General features: G+C 34.8%; 2 protein-coding genes across 2 annotated transcripts in view; both read left to right on the top strand.

Moving 5' to 3' along the window:
* The window catches only part of LOC131841341 (protein ovarian tumor locus-like), a 35,264-nt gene extending 28,312 nt beyond the window's left edge, over window positions 1–6,952 (top strand). The window contains exons 15-20 of the mRNA XM_059189664.1: window positions 3,633–3,831; window positions 4,467–4,652; window positions 4,994–5,050; window positions 5,152–5,220; window positions 5,404–5,527; window positions 6,332–6,952. Coding sequence (XP_059045647.1) covers window positions 3,633–3,831; window positions 4,467–4,652; window positions 4,994–5,050; window positions 5,152–5,220; window positions 5,404–5,527; window positions 6,332–6,588 — 892 coding nt within the window. The 3' untranslated portion in view covers window positions 6,589–6,952. The remainder of the gene's footprint in view (window positions 1–3,632; window positions 3,832–4,466; window positions 4,653–4,993; window positions 5,051–5,151; window positions 5,221–5,403; window positions 5,528–6,331) is intronic.
* Window positions 6,953–9,698: 2,746 nt separating this feature from the next.
* LOC131841321 (regucalcin-like) lies at window positions 9,699–16,523 on the top strand. Its single transcript, XM_059189644.1, has 5 exons — window positions 9,699–9,808; window positions 11,723–11,879; window positions 14,115–14,324; window positions 15,776–15,988; window positions 16,138–16,523. Exons 2-5 carry the CDS (start codon window positions 11,723–11,725, stop codon window positions 16,473–16,475), a joined length of 918 nt encoding a protein of 305 aa, XP_059045627.1. The 5' UTR covers window positions 9,699–9,808; the 3' UTR covers window positions 16,476–16,523.
* The last annotated feature ends 836 nt before the right edge of the window (window positions 16,524–17,359 follow it).

Below are 17,359 nucleotides of genomic sequence, written 5' to 3'. Positions count from 1 at the left end.
ATTGATATTGACTGTGTGTCATGTTAAACAGTAACGGTAGATGAAGAAAAAACTGCTGAGTTAAATGGATGAAAGTACCACGTGTAATCAAACGTGAGAGAGAAAAACCATAAAATTATTCGTGTTAAGAATTAATTAAATAAGTATATTATTTATGCCCTTTTGCCATCTCGATATGAGGTACAATTAAATACAATACAAATAACGAGAACATTTGGACATATCAATAAAATTCACAAGAATCATCATCATTGCCTTTAATCTGTTGGACATCTAGGAGCAATTGTAAAGTCTTAAAAATCAATCTTTTTTGTTCATGAAGGACCCTCCTTTTAAGCTTTTTCACCCTCCCAATTTGTTACAACTGGATTAATACAGTTTTGTCACTAACACCGCAACCTGAAACTAACTCTGACGTGGATTGCGATGGATCTGCTATCATAATTACCAACCTTGGACGTTGTTTTGCAGGGGAACGAAAACGTGCAGATTGTGTTTTCATTTGCCAAATCCATCATTAATCCTTCGAAGGACTAGTATGGAGCACGTACTGTAAATGACGCGATATTTTAAGTTTTCCATTTTGTAAGCTGAAAAAGAAAAAACGCACATATATTCAAAAACAAATGCATGGGTGAATAGCCGTATAAATTTGAAATTGAAATTTCTAACCAAAGAGGAGATATTTAGATCAAAGTGGCCATTCGACAAAACGCTAATTTCATATGTAAGAACCTAATATATTTCAGATTTAAAAAAAAATGGCTTATTCATAATATGTATAATGTTTTTAAATATACAGTAATCAAAAGTTTTATAATTAATTTTATAGTTAAATTTTATATTTAATATTTAACAAAAATGCATCGTAAATGAAACCACTGAGTTTTTTGACAGAGAAAACGTCAAATGTAAATTTCTCGACAACCCGAGAAGACCCGAGAATGAATCGGCCTTGAGTTGGTATCATGAACTCTGTCAAACAATCATACTCATGAATACAAATATTTGAACCCTGCGAGGAATCGAACCCGCGGCCATCGGATGTAAAACGGTGTTCTTAACCGCCAGACCACCGAGGCCGTCAATTTTTTATTACAAATGTTTAATACCCAGCTATATCGTGTATCGTTAGTTATATATGTAACTCAGGTAGGTACGTGTAATATGGCTAGTTATATATGTACATTATGTACCTATATGAAGGAAATTATTTAAATAATCATTATTCAAGCTCATTCTTTATTATCTAAATAGGTCTTTATTTAGTTACTGTCAGTTGTTTTTAAAGGCTAATTTACACGAAACAGATTGCATTTATTACATAGATTTTTATTTTATCAGATGTTTCTTAAATATTTAATTGCATTTCTTGGTATAAACGCCTCATTATGAGAAAATATATATTATGTAAATGTATGTCATACACTGATAATGAAAATATTAAAACATTTTTTCTTTATTACTAACCAAAATGTAGACTGTCAGGTACACGTCAACCAACGTCGTGCTTCCTCAGCTTTAGCGACCAACCAATGATGATGACCCAAATAATGATATAAAAACAAAAGAATGATATTTTCTATAGTACGTAGGTGGCAAGCATACGGCCCATCTGATGGTAAACGGTTACCGTAACCTATGGATGCCTGAAACACCTCGGGTTATCGGCCCTGTCGGGTCCTTCCGGGCCCTATCGGACCCTATCGGGTCGGATAGACTATCATAGAACTAAAATTGTATAAAGATTGTACTGTATATAATAATAATAATTTATTCAGCATGTAATAAATCACAGTAAAATATAAATCTTAAAAGTTAATATCGCGCTATGAGCTGAAAGGAACCTCCACTCAGCAGCTGCAGTGAATACGCTGCACCGTGTTCACTGCAGCGCTGATTTTCAATGGAGCCGAAAAAATGTAATAGCATTTGCATTTATTAAGTTTATTGTGCAAAAAAAAAAAAAAACAGTTACAAAAATGGACTTAGCTAAGGTTCTATATCTACTATATATACATATAACTTCACTTTTTATACTAATTTAAAATTTTTATGTAGACAAATCGATTGTATATTAAAAAGTATATATAAAAAAAGAAGAAACAGATACAATATTTAAGTCTCAATATAACATTATGTCACTGCTGTCCTTACTAGGTCATTATAATGACCTGTATGAAGGAATTTGATAATGATATTATTGACTTTACATGTATAAAACGAAGAGTTAAATGGATGAATTAGAAGTATGTGTAATCAATGGACGAAAAACATAAGGATAAAATTATTAAATAAGTATATTAATATGATATAACTTAAATACAATACAAATAAAGACTTTCTCTTTACAAGAATCATCATCATTGCTTTTACCACATGCTAAAATCGAGGTGGTCTTAAAAATATCACGTTTTTTTCGGACTACTCTAATGCTGTTGGCCGCAGCTGGCCTATTTCAATATGGCACTCCAAACCAAGGAAGGACTTATGGAGCGGCTGAAGGCCAACTCCAGCCTGAAAATGTGACATATAATATTAGATTGTATAAATTTATTTATAGCGCCATCTAGTGTAGAGTAGATAAACTAGATAGTTTCTAATAATAGCAAGAACAGTAGTGCTATTCTGTAAATGCAAGTTCGATATCTATGCTCACTCAGTTGACAGAACTCACTTGGAAACATGAATCGGCCTTGAGTTGGTATTCTGTAAACAAGTGAAACGCAAGACAAAGTGAAGGGAATTAAAAAATGAACGATCGTCATTAGAGACAGGCACTCTGCGCCATGTTGTTTAGTCATTATATTGACTAATTTATTTACGATTTAAATATTATATTTCTTTTTGCTGCAATCGTACATTAATAAATTGTAAAATGCACTGCGTTCGAATTGTACTTATTGTTGTTTGGTTAGTTCAAGGAACATAATAAAAGAGGTTATGTTTGTTTGTATGATGTTATTGTATGAACATATAGTGTTTGAGTGCTTAAAATTTCGATTAACATTTAGTTCAGTGAACATTTGTGTTTTGTAAAAAGTAGAAGTTAAAATGAAGTGAGTATTGAAATGTATTACGGAGTTTTATCGTAGTTCTAGATGTTACATTTGTAAGTGTGTATTTTTTTTATGAATGACTAGCGGTTCCCGCGACTTCGTCCGCGTGGAAGTTGACTTTATTTTTCTAAAATAAAAGTAACCTAAGTTACTCCTTATTACAACAGCTACCTGTCAAAATCCAGCCATTTCAGAGATTATCCAGAGCAAACAGACAGACAGACAAAACTTGTAAAAAATGTTATTTTGGTGTATGTACCGTATTTATATTCATATGCATGTAGTAAGAAACGATTATTTCAATATTACAAACAGACACTCCAATTTTGTTTATATGTATAGATGTATAATGGACTGAAGCATCCGCCTGCGCTAACGGATTACGCTGGCGGGGCACCGGTGTAATATGATAAGATGAGCATAAAGTCAGATCAGTTAGCCCATCGTGACCTATTCGCCAAGAATTTATCACGATGGTTTCCAGGGGAACTGCGTGGAGGTCAACCTGATATGGTGCATTGCTAGCAATGGGGTCATGAGTCCACATGCTCCTTCCCCGTGTATTCTTTTTAGTTCTACCGAACGAGCTGCACACCCATCTCGGGCGCAAATTGATGCGCTCTTGCTCTTTCTGGAGCAAAACCGCAGTCTGGCTAAAGGATTTCCAAAAGTGCCTAGTGCTCGAGATAAGGCAAGAAAGAAATGGCAGGAAGTGTCACCGAGCTTAAATAACTTAGGAGGAAGTATGAAAACGTGGAAGCAGTGGACTAAGGTTGGTAGTTTGAATTAATATTATCTAACGTATCATTACATAGTATAAAACAAAGTCGCTGTCGCTGTCTGTCCGTCCCTATGTATGCTTAAATCTTTAAAACTACGCAACGGATTTTGAAGCGGTTTATATAATAACTAGCTCGCTCCAGCTTCGCCCGGGTGTACGTATTATACATATAAACCTTCCGCTTAAATCACTCTATCGATTAAAAAAACCGCTTCAAAATCTGTAGTATGCGTAGTTTTAAAGATTTAAGCATACATAGGGACAGACAGACCGCGACAGCGACTTTGTTTTATACTATGTAATGATACTGACTTAAATAATTTATTATATACTAGCTGTGCCCGCGATTTCACCCACGTTAAATTTAAAAAAAATATATATAGACTGCGTTTTTCTGATGCATAAGCTATATTACTGTAAAGTTTCATCGATATCCGTTCAGTAGTTTTTGTTCTCGCAAAAACTACTGAAAGAGTAACAAACATCGATACTCACAAAATTTCGCGTTTATAATATTATTAAGTTAAGATATAAATGTTTTTATCAATCTGCGTGTTTTACACAAATATCCTTTATTTATTAGGAAATTAAACTGACAATTTGTAAACAATAGCAATTTGTTGTAGTATTGGGCCGATAAAAAGAGTGCAGTTAAAAAAAAGGCCATACTGCGCTCTGAGGAGCGGCGCAACTCTGAAGCTGGAACTGAGGAGGTGGTGGAACTTACGGATGTAGAAGAGCGGATTATATCATTAATGGGTGGTGAGAGCTTCACAGAAGGCAACAAACCTAGTGCAAATAACACTTTTGCAGTGAGTAACATCCTGTTAATATTATTTTACATTCATTCATTGTTTGCCTTATTTTTTCACATTGACTATAATTTAAGATTCCTATAGGTTGAACCCGTAGATAACATGGTTTTGTCCAGACGCCTAAGAGGTGGATTTCTCAGAGCTCGTCAAATTAATAGATTTTAACATTTTATCATTTTTTCAACAAAAGATGCAATTTACAATATACAGATATGTATAAAGAAAAAGAATTATTAAAACAACATGATTTGCTGAGTGCTAAGTTATAGAAGTAATTATTTATTTCAGACTCTTGTCACAATATGTTTATAAAATATGTTTTCTCATTAATTTTGCAGAGTTTTGTACCTGCAGCACAACACCGGCAACCCTCTCCAACACAAGATTTCAAAATGGTTATTGATATTACAATGAGTATATGAACAATAAAATGTTAATAATAATAATAATATGTATATTTATGTAGTTTTTAAAATATTTTTAAACATGATTTCAGGAAAACTCTACGAGCGATCCTTTGGATGAAATAACTAGTATGACAAATGCTGACAGTCCCATATCAATGGTTAGATACTATCTTTTTTTATTTGTAAGATCATATACAGAAAATATACTATAAAAAAATATATTAAGTGAGAGACCATGCTTTGTATTGTATGTAAGTAACTTGGAAACTACTACTCTCCCACTATACAATCATGTACCTGACTGCTAGAAATAACTAATTTATTATTTCATTTGAACACAGATGGCTGAAGAATTAGAAAGTAATACTAATGCAGGCTCCCCGCAAGCTCAATGTTACCAAACTGCGTCTCCACATCAGTATAATTCGCCAACTCGCAGCACGCAATCACCTCGTCATAATACAAGTAATTGTCTTTTTTTAATATGTAGAGATAACATTTTTTTTATCAGACATTAATTTTATTTATATTTGCACCGCCAACAAATATTCTCAGCACAATCCATGACTAATAGAGAATACCTCATATTGTTAAGTATGCCTGTAAATGTTGTATTGGGTGCATTGAAGTTAAAAAAATAAATGGAATAACTACCCAAAAGCCAGATATATAGCCTAAAGTATACTCGATGATATTTGATTTGATTTCTGAAACTGAACCGGTTTTGTTAAAATAAATCAAAATATTCATGTAGGTCTATTATAGACTCTTATGATAAATTAAATTTATCCTAAGTTCGGAATGTAGTTTGATAAAAAAGAAAACACAGGAAACACTCTTTCCAAAGGCTATTTTATTATACTTCATTATAATAATCAGGTGTCCAGTACCCACACCCCAAACTCACTTCAGCTTGGGACTAGATGGCGCTGTGTGAATTGTTCATGGTTTATATAAAAATCTACTTTGTTTCTTTAGGAATGTCTATCTGTTAGTACACACATACGCGGGGCAGATATTTGTATCCGTTCCGGGGATTGCCATTTATAAGCGTATTGCCACTTATAAGGTACTAGAACTCGTTCCACCATTGCCGTTTAAAAACGGGGAAGATATTAATAACCGTTTAAAATAAGTGACACAAGGGAAAATACAATACAATATAATTAATTCGAATACAAATGCCTGCCCCGCTCATAATGTGTTAATGATTTTTTTCTTTAAATGTCATATTTGGTATTGTTTATATGATACAATATTTTATTACAGTTCCACACCGCAGGCGAAGGTTATTACCCTTACCTTCACAACGTCGATCACAATTTTTAAACATCACTCATCGCTTCCTGAGGGTGGAGGAGCAGCGGTTGGAGTTGGATCGCAGAATCGTTACAGTGATGGAGGACATGTCGAGTGTGATGAGGGAACTGTTGCAGCGAGACCGTGATAGAAACCATCACATTGGTCAGGGATTGTTGGCTATCGGCGAGGGTTTAAAATTATTAGCAAGAAATTCAAACCAATAAAGTGCTAAAAATAAATATGTTATGTTATTGTTAAATTTTTATGTTCACTTTATTAGTAGAGAACTTAAATGTTTTTATGTCGTCGTTGATTTTTTATTGTATTCATTTACTAATGAAGGCTATAAAAGAATAGCTTTGAGGCTGGACTCATTGCCCCCTCTTGCAGTGATCGAAGGAGAAGGGAAATAAAGAACTCACCCAAATTGCACAAAATTATAGTATATAGATGAACTGCATCGACGACTTGAAGCACTTGAGTTTGAGTTGTAGACCGTTTTGTCTAGATTATTCATTCTAAATTTTATTATAAGCATCGATTGTAATAGTTTAATATTTGAGACAAATAAATATCCTTTACTCTTATAACACTATAAAATCAAAAGATTGTTATACAAAAATGTGAGCAAGGGTGGGCTTATCTCTGAAAGAGATCTCTTCCAGCCAACTATGTAATGCTGTAACATAGGTGGTAGTTAAGTTACTGTCGGACAACGATAGTGCTCAAGTTTGAGTAATTACAATATTATAATGTATATTTTACAAAATTATAAAAACATACAAATAAAGATTATTAATATTATAAATCTTTTTATTTTTATCTCTTTATTTTTTATGTTTATCTTTTATCTCTTTATTTTTTATGATTAAAACCTATATACGAATAGTGTTTTACATTCTCTGTGATATTTTAACACACAGCATATGTTTGTCAATATTAGGATGTTGGATCTCGATCTTCCTTTAAGCTACCAATGGCCTTTTCAATAATATTATAAGTGATAATAGTATGTTGGTGAAATCAATGGTCTGTTTATAAATTTGGCATTATAAAATTGAAGAATTTATAAACGATTGTAGAAAATATCTAACTTAAAATTCATAGACATTGTTAATAAAAAAAATGATGACTATCCAAAAATCTTAAAATAATACATTTAAAAGTTTTCTTTAATAAACGATTTGAATAAAGATTATTTATATTTGATTTATATTTCATTTAAGATATACAGAATACCAATATTGTCCTTTAGATGCAACAAATGTCAAAAAATCACTGGTGACTGTTTTACGTCTATCCCGCTCTGGACCGTGTGGCGCTACAGTCGCTTCCAAAATAGAATCTCACTGCGGAATCCGCTTACGAATTCTTAAGTGATGTTTACAGAATAGCTATATATATATCTTATATATAAAATTCTCGTGTCACAGTTGTCGTTCCCATACTCCTCCGAAACGGCTTGACCGATTCTCAAGAAATTTTGTGAGCATATTGAGTAGGTCTGAGAATCGGCCAACATCTATTTTTCATCACCCTAAATGTTAGGGGTAGTCTACTCCTAATTTTTATTTTTTAGACAAAATTTTTAGTTTCTATTTTTTTATGATACAACATACAAAAATACATACAATCCTAAATTTTCACCCTTCTATCATCAAACCCTATTTTTTTATAGCGTTATTAATTTATATGGGAAAACAACGTTTGCCGGGACAGCTAGTATATATATATAGATATACATTTTGCATCTATTACTATGTTGTAATATGCTTACACTGTCTGTAATCACTTTTTCATTGTCAGATTATTGGTCATGTATTTATATGTGTATGGTATTTTTTTGTATATATATATATATATATATATATATATATTTATTCATGTATATTCTATAAAATGATTATATTTATTTGTATATCTATACTCATGGTTGTATATATTTATTCATGTACTCTTTACTTAGGTATTCTATTAAATTTAAATAAAATAAATGAATAAATAGCTCTACAGAAATCCTGAATTATTATGCTAATTTTTTTTATGGATGATAATGAAATGGTGCACCCGCCAGCGCTAACGGTTTACGCTGGCTGGGCATCAGTGGAGGATAATAAGATGAGCATGAGGTCAGGTCAGTTAGCCCAGAAATTGAACATGATGGTTTCCGGGGGGAACCGCGTGGAGGCAACCTGACATGGTACATTGCAATGCGGTTATTAATTCACATTACTAACAATTCCCGTCCCCATCAATCATCAATCAAAAGTATTAATGTTATTTGAGGAAATAAATGTTAATTTATTCATATACCTGCAAATCATTATGATGATACAGCAATAGTATCATCTGGTAAGTGCCCATAAATTACGTGAGATGTTAATGGGGGGGGGGGGGGGGTCAAGTCAAATCTCATTTAATCTTACGTTGGAGAGGGGGGGGGGGGGGTCTCGACAAATATCACGCAATTTTTTCTGATTGTTACAAAAAAATATATACTATTTTGGTTCATTTAATCCAGATTGTACATGCTTATTACACTTATAACTCTCAGCAACATTGATTACTAGTCTTAATTAGTCGTAAATAAAGCATTTTTTTTCCTTTTACAATAACAATCCAACGCAAGAAAGCCAAATTTTGATAAATTTCACGTGAGATTGAGGGATGGGGGAGAGGGTAGAATAAAATCTCACGACATCTCACCAGGCGGGAAGGGGGGAGAGGGACAGAAAATTAAAAAAAACACCACGTAATTTATGGACGCCCCCTAAATAACTATGTCATAGTAAGAACCCCATTTCTGCTCCTCCGATCGGTCCCCCGTCCAATTCAAACGGGGACCGATATTACGACGGCCTGAGCCGGGGTTCGTTTGGCAGGTAGCTGATGAAATAAGGAGTAACTTAGGCTACTTTTATTCTAGAAAAATAAAGTTAAATTCCACGCGGATGAAGTCACGGGAACAGTTAGCAAATAAAATAAATACTCTTGTAACAGTCGCACAAGTAAAACCACACGGCAAAATTGTATGTGAATAGGTATTAAGGAAATATACTTTTTAGAATTCTTTTCATTACAGTACTCCATTGTACTTAGTATCTGTCACAATGATCTGATTATGTCTTACAAATAACAGGGAACTCTTTATGTAATACTTAATTGGTTTTTATAATAACATATTTACTGGAAAAATGGACTAAATTACAGACAGGTCATCGGGTGATGCTTCGCTAACCCACTGAACGATATCGTATCAAAACGATTATTGTTCTGGTCGGTAGGTACAACAACACTACTTTATTACCTATACATATATATACTATAGTCCGCTCAATTACGTTGCCATAACTCTCTACAGTTTATTTAAATCGTCGGATAACGGACGAGTCAACGTACGCCGGTCCTGCGTGATCATTCGACAGTACACTTCAGATAAACAAGGTGAGTTCACTTGTAAAATATCTTGTCATACATTTTGAGGTTATGTTGTTTACTTTTTTTATATTTAAAATATTTATTAATCTAATAAAATTCTACTGTTATCTATAATATAAATATACAAATTAGAACCTTATTGTGTAGTATATATAGTAAAAAATCCTTTACTTTACGAATTACGTTTATTAGGAGTTACAATGTATAATCCGCCGAATTTAATAGGCATCTTGCGTTGAGAGCGTAATATTCGAGATGGTTAATTTTCATTGGCGGGTTATGCAAATTAAAGGTTATTATGATTGTCAAATGTGACGTTTTCAACCCTTACACAATAGTAGTTTATGGCATTAGCTTGTTTTGTAGCTGTCAATTAAACAAACATTTTTTGCGCTGTACGCCTACATTAATCTCAACAATTCAAGACATTTAAAAATATATATAAGAATATAAAAAATATGAAGACATGGCTGTATGGGTGCAGTTCCCTTTGCCTTTCCTATAAAGGATAAACAGAACCAAAAAAAAGACTGACAAAGTTGTTAATTACATCCGTCTTTGTTTACTTATAAGTATATTTTACATATAACTTGAACTCAGTTGTAAGAAGTTACAATAATTAAAAAAAAACATTGGGATGCTTTTTTTTAATTACTAGTAATGCTTCTCATTCGTTGTCATGTTTGAGACCTTTATTGCTATGTTTTCGCACCCTATAAGGCGTTATTAGATAATTAAATGATGTAAACAATATTCTTAACCCGTAGGGGGTTAAGAATTGGTGATAAAGTATCGTTTAGAAAAAGTCAATAGATCTTTTATGGGAATAGGTATAAAAATGTACAAATAAATACCAAAGGATATATTGAAATTACCCTTAAATAAATTCAAAACATCTGTTAAATCATATTTACTGAGCGAAGCCTATTATTACTCACTAAACGATTACTTGAATGACGAGCGTGCATGGCAATAGTTGTTCATACACGGGATTTTCATTTAATGTTAGACATAGACACCTATATAAATATACATTGTAAATAAACTGGCTTTAAAAAAAAAGTAGGTAATTCCATTGAGTTTCTTGCCAGTTTTTCTCAATTGGATCTATATACCGAACTGGACGGTATGGAAAGAAATTAAATTATAATGTAAAAAACTTGACGTTCATAAGCGGCTAAAATGTCCTACATGAATAAATGATTTTTGAATTTGAATGGGGAGAATTTCTCCTCGCCTACCTTCAAAAAAGTGTATTTAGCGTACCGCTTTATTTTGTATCAAATTATATCCATAAAATGAGTAGATATCGTATTGAGAGGAGTTGATACACATTAAGATGTCATGATTTTATCACAACAAGATGACAATACAAGATAAATAAGCTAGATATGATAACAACAGAACAAATACAAAAAATAGATACAAGTGGTTATACAACTAAGAATATTAAAATTTCATTTATTAATTTACATGTATGTGGTGTAGTGGTTTAGTACACCATCTTATTTCCTATGGTCGCGGGTTCGATTCCTTGCATGGTACATACATTTGTATTCATAAGTATGATTGTATCGGTCTGGGTGTTTTCTATGTATATTACGTATGTATTTACAAATATATAGATAAATAATAATAATAATAATCTCAGGACAATTCACACAGCGCCATCTAGACCCAAGTTAAGCTAGCTAAAGCTTGTGTGATGGGTACTAGATAACTGATACATATACATAGTTTTTTTTGTAAATACATACATATTATACATAGAAAACACCCAGACCGATACAAACAATCATGCAAATGTTTGTGCCGTGCGAGGAATCGAACCCGCGACCATCAGTCGTAAAGCGGTGTGCTAGACCGCTAGACCATCAAGGTCGTCAAAAATGATGAACTTCAACCTCTCTTCTACCATAGATGTCAGTGACGGTTGAGAAGATTGTGGATCCTGTAGTGCTGGGCGAGGGTCCACACTGGGACGAGAAGCAGCAGGCGCTGTTCTTTGTCAGCATCCACGACCGTACCATCCACAAATACGTGCTAAGCACCAAGGAGCATACCAAGACTAAACTCGGTGAGGATTTTGTTTCCTTTTGTGGCATTTACCGGGATTTTATCTATTTCAATCTTAAAATTGTTTTTACCTTATTCAAATAAACTTAATAGAGGTTACTTTTGAATGGTCAAATCTTTTTTCTTTCTACCACTCATTTGGAACGCAGACTCATCACAAGAAGCAAGGGCGATAAACTTGTGTGTTACTCTTTTGAATAAATGTTATTTTTTACTAGCTGTACCCGCGACTTCGTCCGCGTGAAATTTAACTTACTCTACTCAACTACTAACTACTTACTTAACAAAAAAAGATTTTTTCTAAAATAAAATTAGCCTAAGTTACTCCTTATTACATCAGCTACCTGCCAAAAAAAATCCCGGCAAAATCGGTCCGGCCATTTCAGAGATTAACCGGAACAAACAGACAGACAGACAGACAAAAATTGTAAAAAAATGTTATTTCGGTGTGTGTACCGTATTTATATTCATATGCATGTAGTAAAAAAAGGTTATTTCAATATTACAAACAAACACTCCAATTTTATTTATATGTAAATATAAATAAATACATGGAGGCATAACAAGTAGAGAGGCATACGATAATCAGAATGACCGCTATGTACCCATTCCTAGTGCAATGAGATAATATCAGCGCTATGAATTTTAATTATTTTCTACAGAAATATTACTATAATTAGCAAACTCTTTTAATAAGCAAATTTTATAATAAGCTTTTATAAATAAAGTGTTTGACCAGACATTGGAATCTTTTCTTTCGGGGAGATATAGAACAAAAAACTACCTATATTACCAACTTCCTGGGTATAAATACTGCCCCTACTATTTTTTTTATTGGATTGTTTGGGCTATTAATAATAATAATAATAATCATCTAAGGACAATTCACACAGCGCCATCTTGTCCCAAGTTAAGCTAGCTAAAGCTTGTGTTATGGGTACTAGATAACTGATACAAGTACATAGATAATTTATTTTTTCGTAAATACATACATATTATACATAGAAAACACCCAGACCGACGCAAACAATCATACTCATGAAAACAAATGTTTGTGCCGTGCGAGGAATCGAACCCGCGACCATCAGTCGTAAAGCGGTGTGCTAGACCGCTAGACCACCGAGGTCGTCATTGTTAGGATGAGCATGTTTGTAGCACTGCGACCGTAGCGACTGTAGCACTGCGACCTACATAGATCTATTGTGCTCGCCCTTTTCAGAGTTCGCTACCTAGACCCGTCAGGGACAAGAATTGAAGGATATTCTTAGGAGCGATGGTTTTTATCTCCTCGGGAAAGAGTGTAAACTTTCCAAAGGAGATATTTCGTTTATGCATGAGTGGGCTACAACCACATTGGATGTGTAATGGAATTTCCTCTTCAGTTTGACAGAATCTGCAGATTTTTGTCGTGCATAGGCCTAGTTAGTGCCCCTACTAACAAAGTTATATATATAAGTGTTTATATGCAGCCCAATAACTCATTTAAAAGGCAGATATCAGGTATCTAGAGGTATAGTGATTTATTATGGTAAATATATACTGTTAGCGCAGGTGGGTGCGTGGTAGCGCATTTTTTTTCGGACTACTCTAATGCTGTTGGCCGCAGCTGGCCTTTACAGCTTCACCGGACGATAGGGGGCGAGTGCAGATGGCACTCCAAACCAAAGGAAGGACTTGTGGAGCGGCTGAAGGCCAACTCCCGCCTGACGGATACGACTTTAGTCTAAGGGCACTACTAGGGGTTCGAACCTCGGCTCGGCTCAGGGCGACGTAATTTCGATCCCCATTGAATTGGACGAGGGAACGGTGGGGGGGGGGGGGGAAGAGGATTGTTAGTAATGTGGACTCATGACCCCATTGCTATCAATGTACCATGTCAGGTTCCACACCTCCACGCGGTTCCCCCTGGAAACCATCGTGATAAATTCCCGGTGAATTTATCACGATGGGCTAACTGACCTGACCTCATGTTCATCTTATCATCCTCCACTGGTGCCCCGCCAGCGTACACCGTTAGCGCAGGCGGGTGCATCATTCCATTATCATCCATAAAAAAAACGGTGGGAGGGGCGACCGGGGTACTGGTGTAAAGCGCCGGGTTGAATGCGTGGCATTGTGTGGTTGAGGTCGTCGTCTTCGTCGGCGAGGACGGTGTCGTGTGTGTGTGTGTGAAAGTATGATCTGGACGCTGATTGTAAGCGTATACCTATGTAAATTTCCATTCCTTATGTTACAGATGGTCCAGTGGGTTTCATTGTCCCAGTGGAAGGCACAAGTGACCAGTTCGTGGTTGGAGTGGGACGTAAGTTCCAGGTGGTGCGGTGGGACGGTAGAAACAACAGCCCTGCTACCGTAGTTAAGGAGATTGGAGAAGTAGACCAACATACAAATCCCACTACGAGACTCAACGACGGGAAAGCAGACCCGAGGGGCAGACTCTATGCAGGTGTGCATAACTTACATTTTTTTTAATTCGTAGTTTATTTATTTACTTTAGGCAACTTACTATCATTATTACATAGTATAAAACAAAGTCGCTGTCGCTGTCTGTCCGTCCCTATGTATGCTTAAATCTTTAAAACTACGCAACGGATTTTGAAGCGGTTTTTTTAATAGATAGAGTGATTCAAGAGGAAGGTATATATACATGTACACCCGTGCGAAGCCGGGGTGAGTAGCTAGTTATTTATAAATCAATACTGGCCCGTATTATATACTCTTAAGGACTAATATATATAGAAAATAATATAATATAATCTTAAATATAAAAATATATATTCTCGTGTCACAATGTTAGTTATCATACGTTTTCGAAACGATTAGACCGATTTTTTTGAAATTTTATATTCACATTCCGTAGGTCTGAGAATCGGCTACTATTTTTCATACCCCTAAGTGTCCATGCTTAGATTTTGCGTTATGTAATGTATTTCCAAATCAAAATTTTCACCCTGCCCGCACGCCTGCTTGATATTTTTGGCCTATGTGTTATTCTGATGCATAAACTATATTACTGTAAAGTTACGTCAAAATCCTTTCAATACCGCTAAAAAGATTCCATTTATCGTATCTCCTCAGTTTCAAGACACTCTCCTTGATGTGAAGCCAAATCTCGAGGTCCTTGGCGTTGATATATCAAGTGACGTTCAGTTTTGCGGTCATTTGGAGGACAAGGCTAAAATAGCCTCAAAAAAGCTTGGTGTGCTCAGTAGAGTGAGACGGTATTTCACGGCGGCCCATCGCTTGCAATTATATAAGGCGCAGATCCGGCCGCATATGGAATACTGTTCTCACCTCTGGGCGGGAGCACCACAATACCAACTACTTCCATTTGACCGCATTCAGAACCGAGCAGTCAGAATCACTGGTAATCAATGTCTATGTGACAGATTCGACCCATTGGCTTTGCGGCGAGATATTGCATCTCTGTGCATTTTCTACCGCATATATCACGGGGAGTGTTCTGAGGAATTGTTCGGATTAATACCAGCTGCTGAGTTTCAACACCGTACCACCCGCCAGAAACTGAAATACCATCCTGATCATCTGGATGAATGGCGGTCTTCCACAGTACAGTTTTCTAGAAACTTTTTGCCCCGCACAACCACATTGTGGAATCACCTTCCCGCAATGGTATTTCCGAACCGATACGATATTGAAACCTTCAAGAAAAGAGCTTATTTCTTTTTAAAAGGCCGACAACGTACTTGAAATTCCCCTGGTGTTGCGGGTGCTCATGGGCGGCGGTAATCACTTACCATCAGGTGAGCCGCATGCTCGTTTGTCCCCTGTGTTATAAAAAAAAAAAAGTAATTTTTGCGTGAAAGAGTAACAAACATCCATCCATACTCACAAACTGTCGCGTTTGTAATATTAATAAGATTATTATATTTCTAGGCACGATGGGCCACGAGGAGCCTCTAGGCGTCTTCATACCAGAGCAGGGCGCTTTCTTCCGTTTGGACGGTAGCAGAATCATAAAGCTGAGCGACAAGATTGGGATATCCAACGGTCTAACTTGGGATCTAAAGGAGAAGGCTATGTACTACATAGACTCGCCTGAGTTGAATATCAGGCGATATGACTATAATGTTGAAACAGGAGAAATTTGTAAGTACAACCATGAACCATTTTCACCCCTTTTTCGTCACCCATTTCACCATTACAGTGCCTTGTGTGTGTGCCTTTAACGTGAATAAACATTTTATCTATCAATCCAGATCCACTAATAAATTTATAAAAAAAAAATTTTTTTCCAGCAAACATGAAACGCATCTTCGACTTCAAGAAAAAAGGAGTGAACGGCACCCCTGATGGTATGACCATCGATACGGATGGTAACCTCTGGGTAGCAGTGTTCGACGGATCTAGCATCCTCCAGATAGACCCGAGAGAAGGTAAATTGCTCAGACAGATATCAATACCGGCTAAGCAGGTGACCTCTGTTACATTTGGCGGGCCGAACTACGACATCTTATTTGTTACAACTGCAAAACTGAAAATTAACAATGTGGAACAGGAGCCCCCGTGTGGAGCCACCTTCAAGGTAACTGGTTTGGGAGTCAAGGGATTCCGTAATAATAATTTTAAGTTGTAAATTTTATATAACCTCAAACTTATTCTTGTCCCAGCATATTTGGATAAAAACCTTAATAATATAATTAGTTTCTTGTCACAGCATGTTTGTATAAAAACCGTGATACATCTAATAAACCTTATTAATATGGTATAGCATACCTATTTGTATAAAAACCTTCAAACAATATAAAACTTATTAATATAGCTAAATTCTTGTCCCAGCATGTTTGTATAAAAACCGTGAAACATCTAATAAACTTTATTAATATGATATAGCATACCTATTTGTATAAAAACCTTCAAACAATATAAACCTTAATAATATAATTATATTCTTGTCCCAGCGTGTTTGTATAAATACCGTGAAACATCTAATAAACTTTATTAATATGATATAGCATACCTATTTGTATAAAAACCTTCAAACAATATAAACCTTAATAATATAATTATATTCTTGTCCCAGCGTGTTTGTATAAATACCGTGAAACATCTAATAAACCTTATTAATATGGTATAGCATACCTATTTGTATAAAAACCTTCAAACAATATAAAACTTATTAATATAGCTAAATTCTTGTCCCAGCATGTTTGTATAAAAACCGTGAAACATCTAATAAACTTTATTAATATGATATAGCATACCTATTTGTATAAAAACCTTCAAACAATATAAACCTTAATAATATAATTATATTCTTGTCCCAGCGTGTTTGTATAAATACCGTGAAACATCTAATAAACTTTATTAATATGATATAGCATACCTATTTGTATAAAAACCTTCAAACAATATAAACCTTAATAATATAATTATATTCTTGTCCCAGCATGTTTGTATAAATACCGTGAAACATCTAATAAACTTTATTAATATGATATAGCATACCTATTTGTATAA

This window comes from Achroia grisella, unplaced genomic scaffold, assembly GCF_030625045.1.
Source record: "Achroia grisella isolate CSIRO2021 unplaced genomic scaffold, CSIRO_AGI_Agris_v1 utg1581, whole genome shotgun sequence".
Lineage (NCBI taxonomy): Eukaryota > Metazoa > Arthropoda > Insecta > Lepidoptera > Pyralidae > Achroia > Achroia grisella.
The sequence above is the reverse complement of the archived record's forward strand: the minus strand, read 5'-3'. Positions and strand labels throughout refer to the sequence as shown.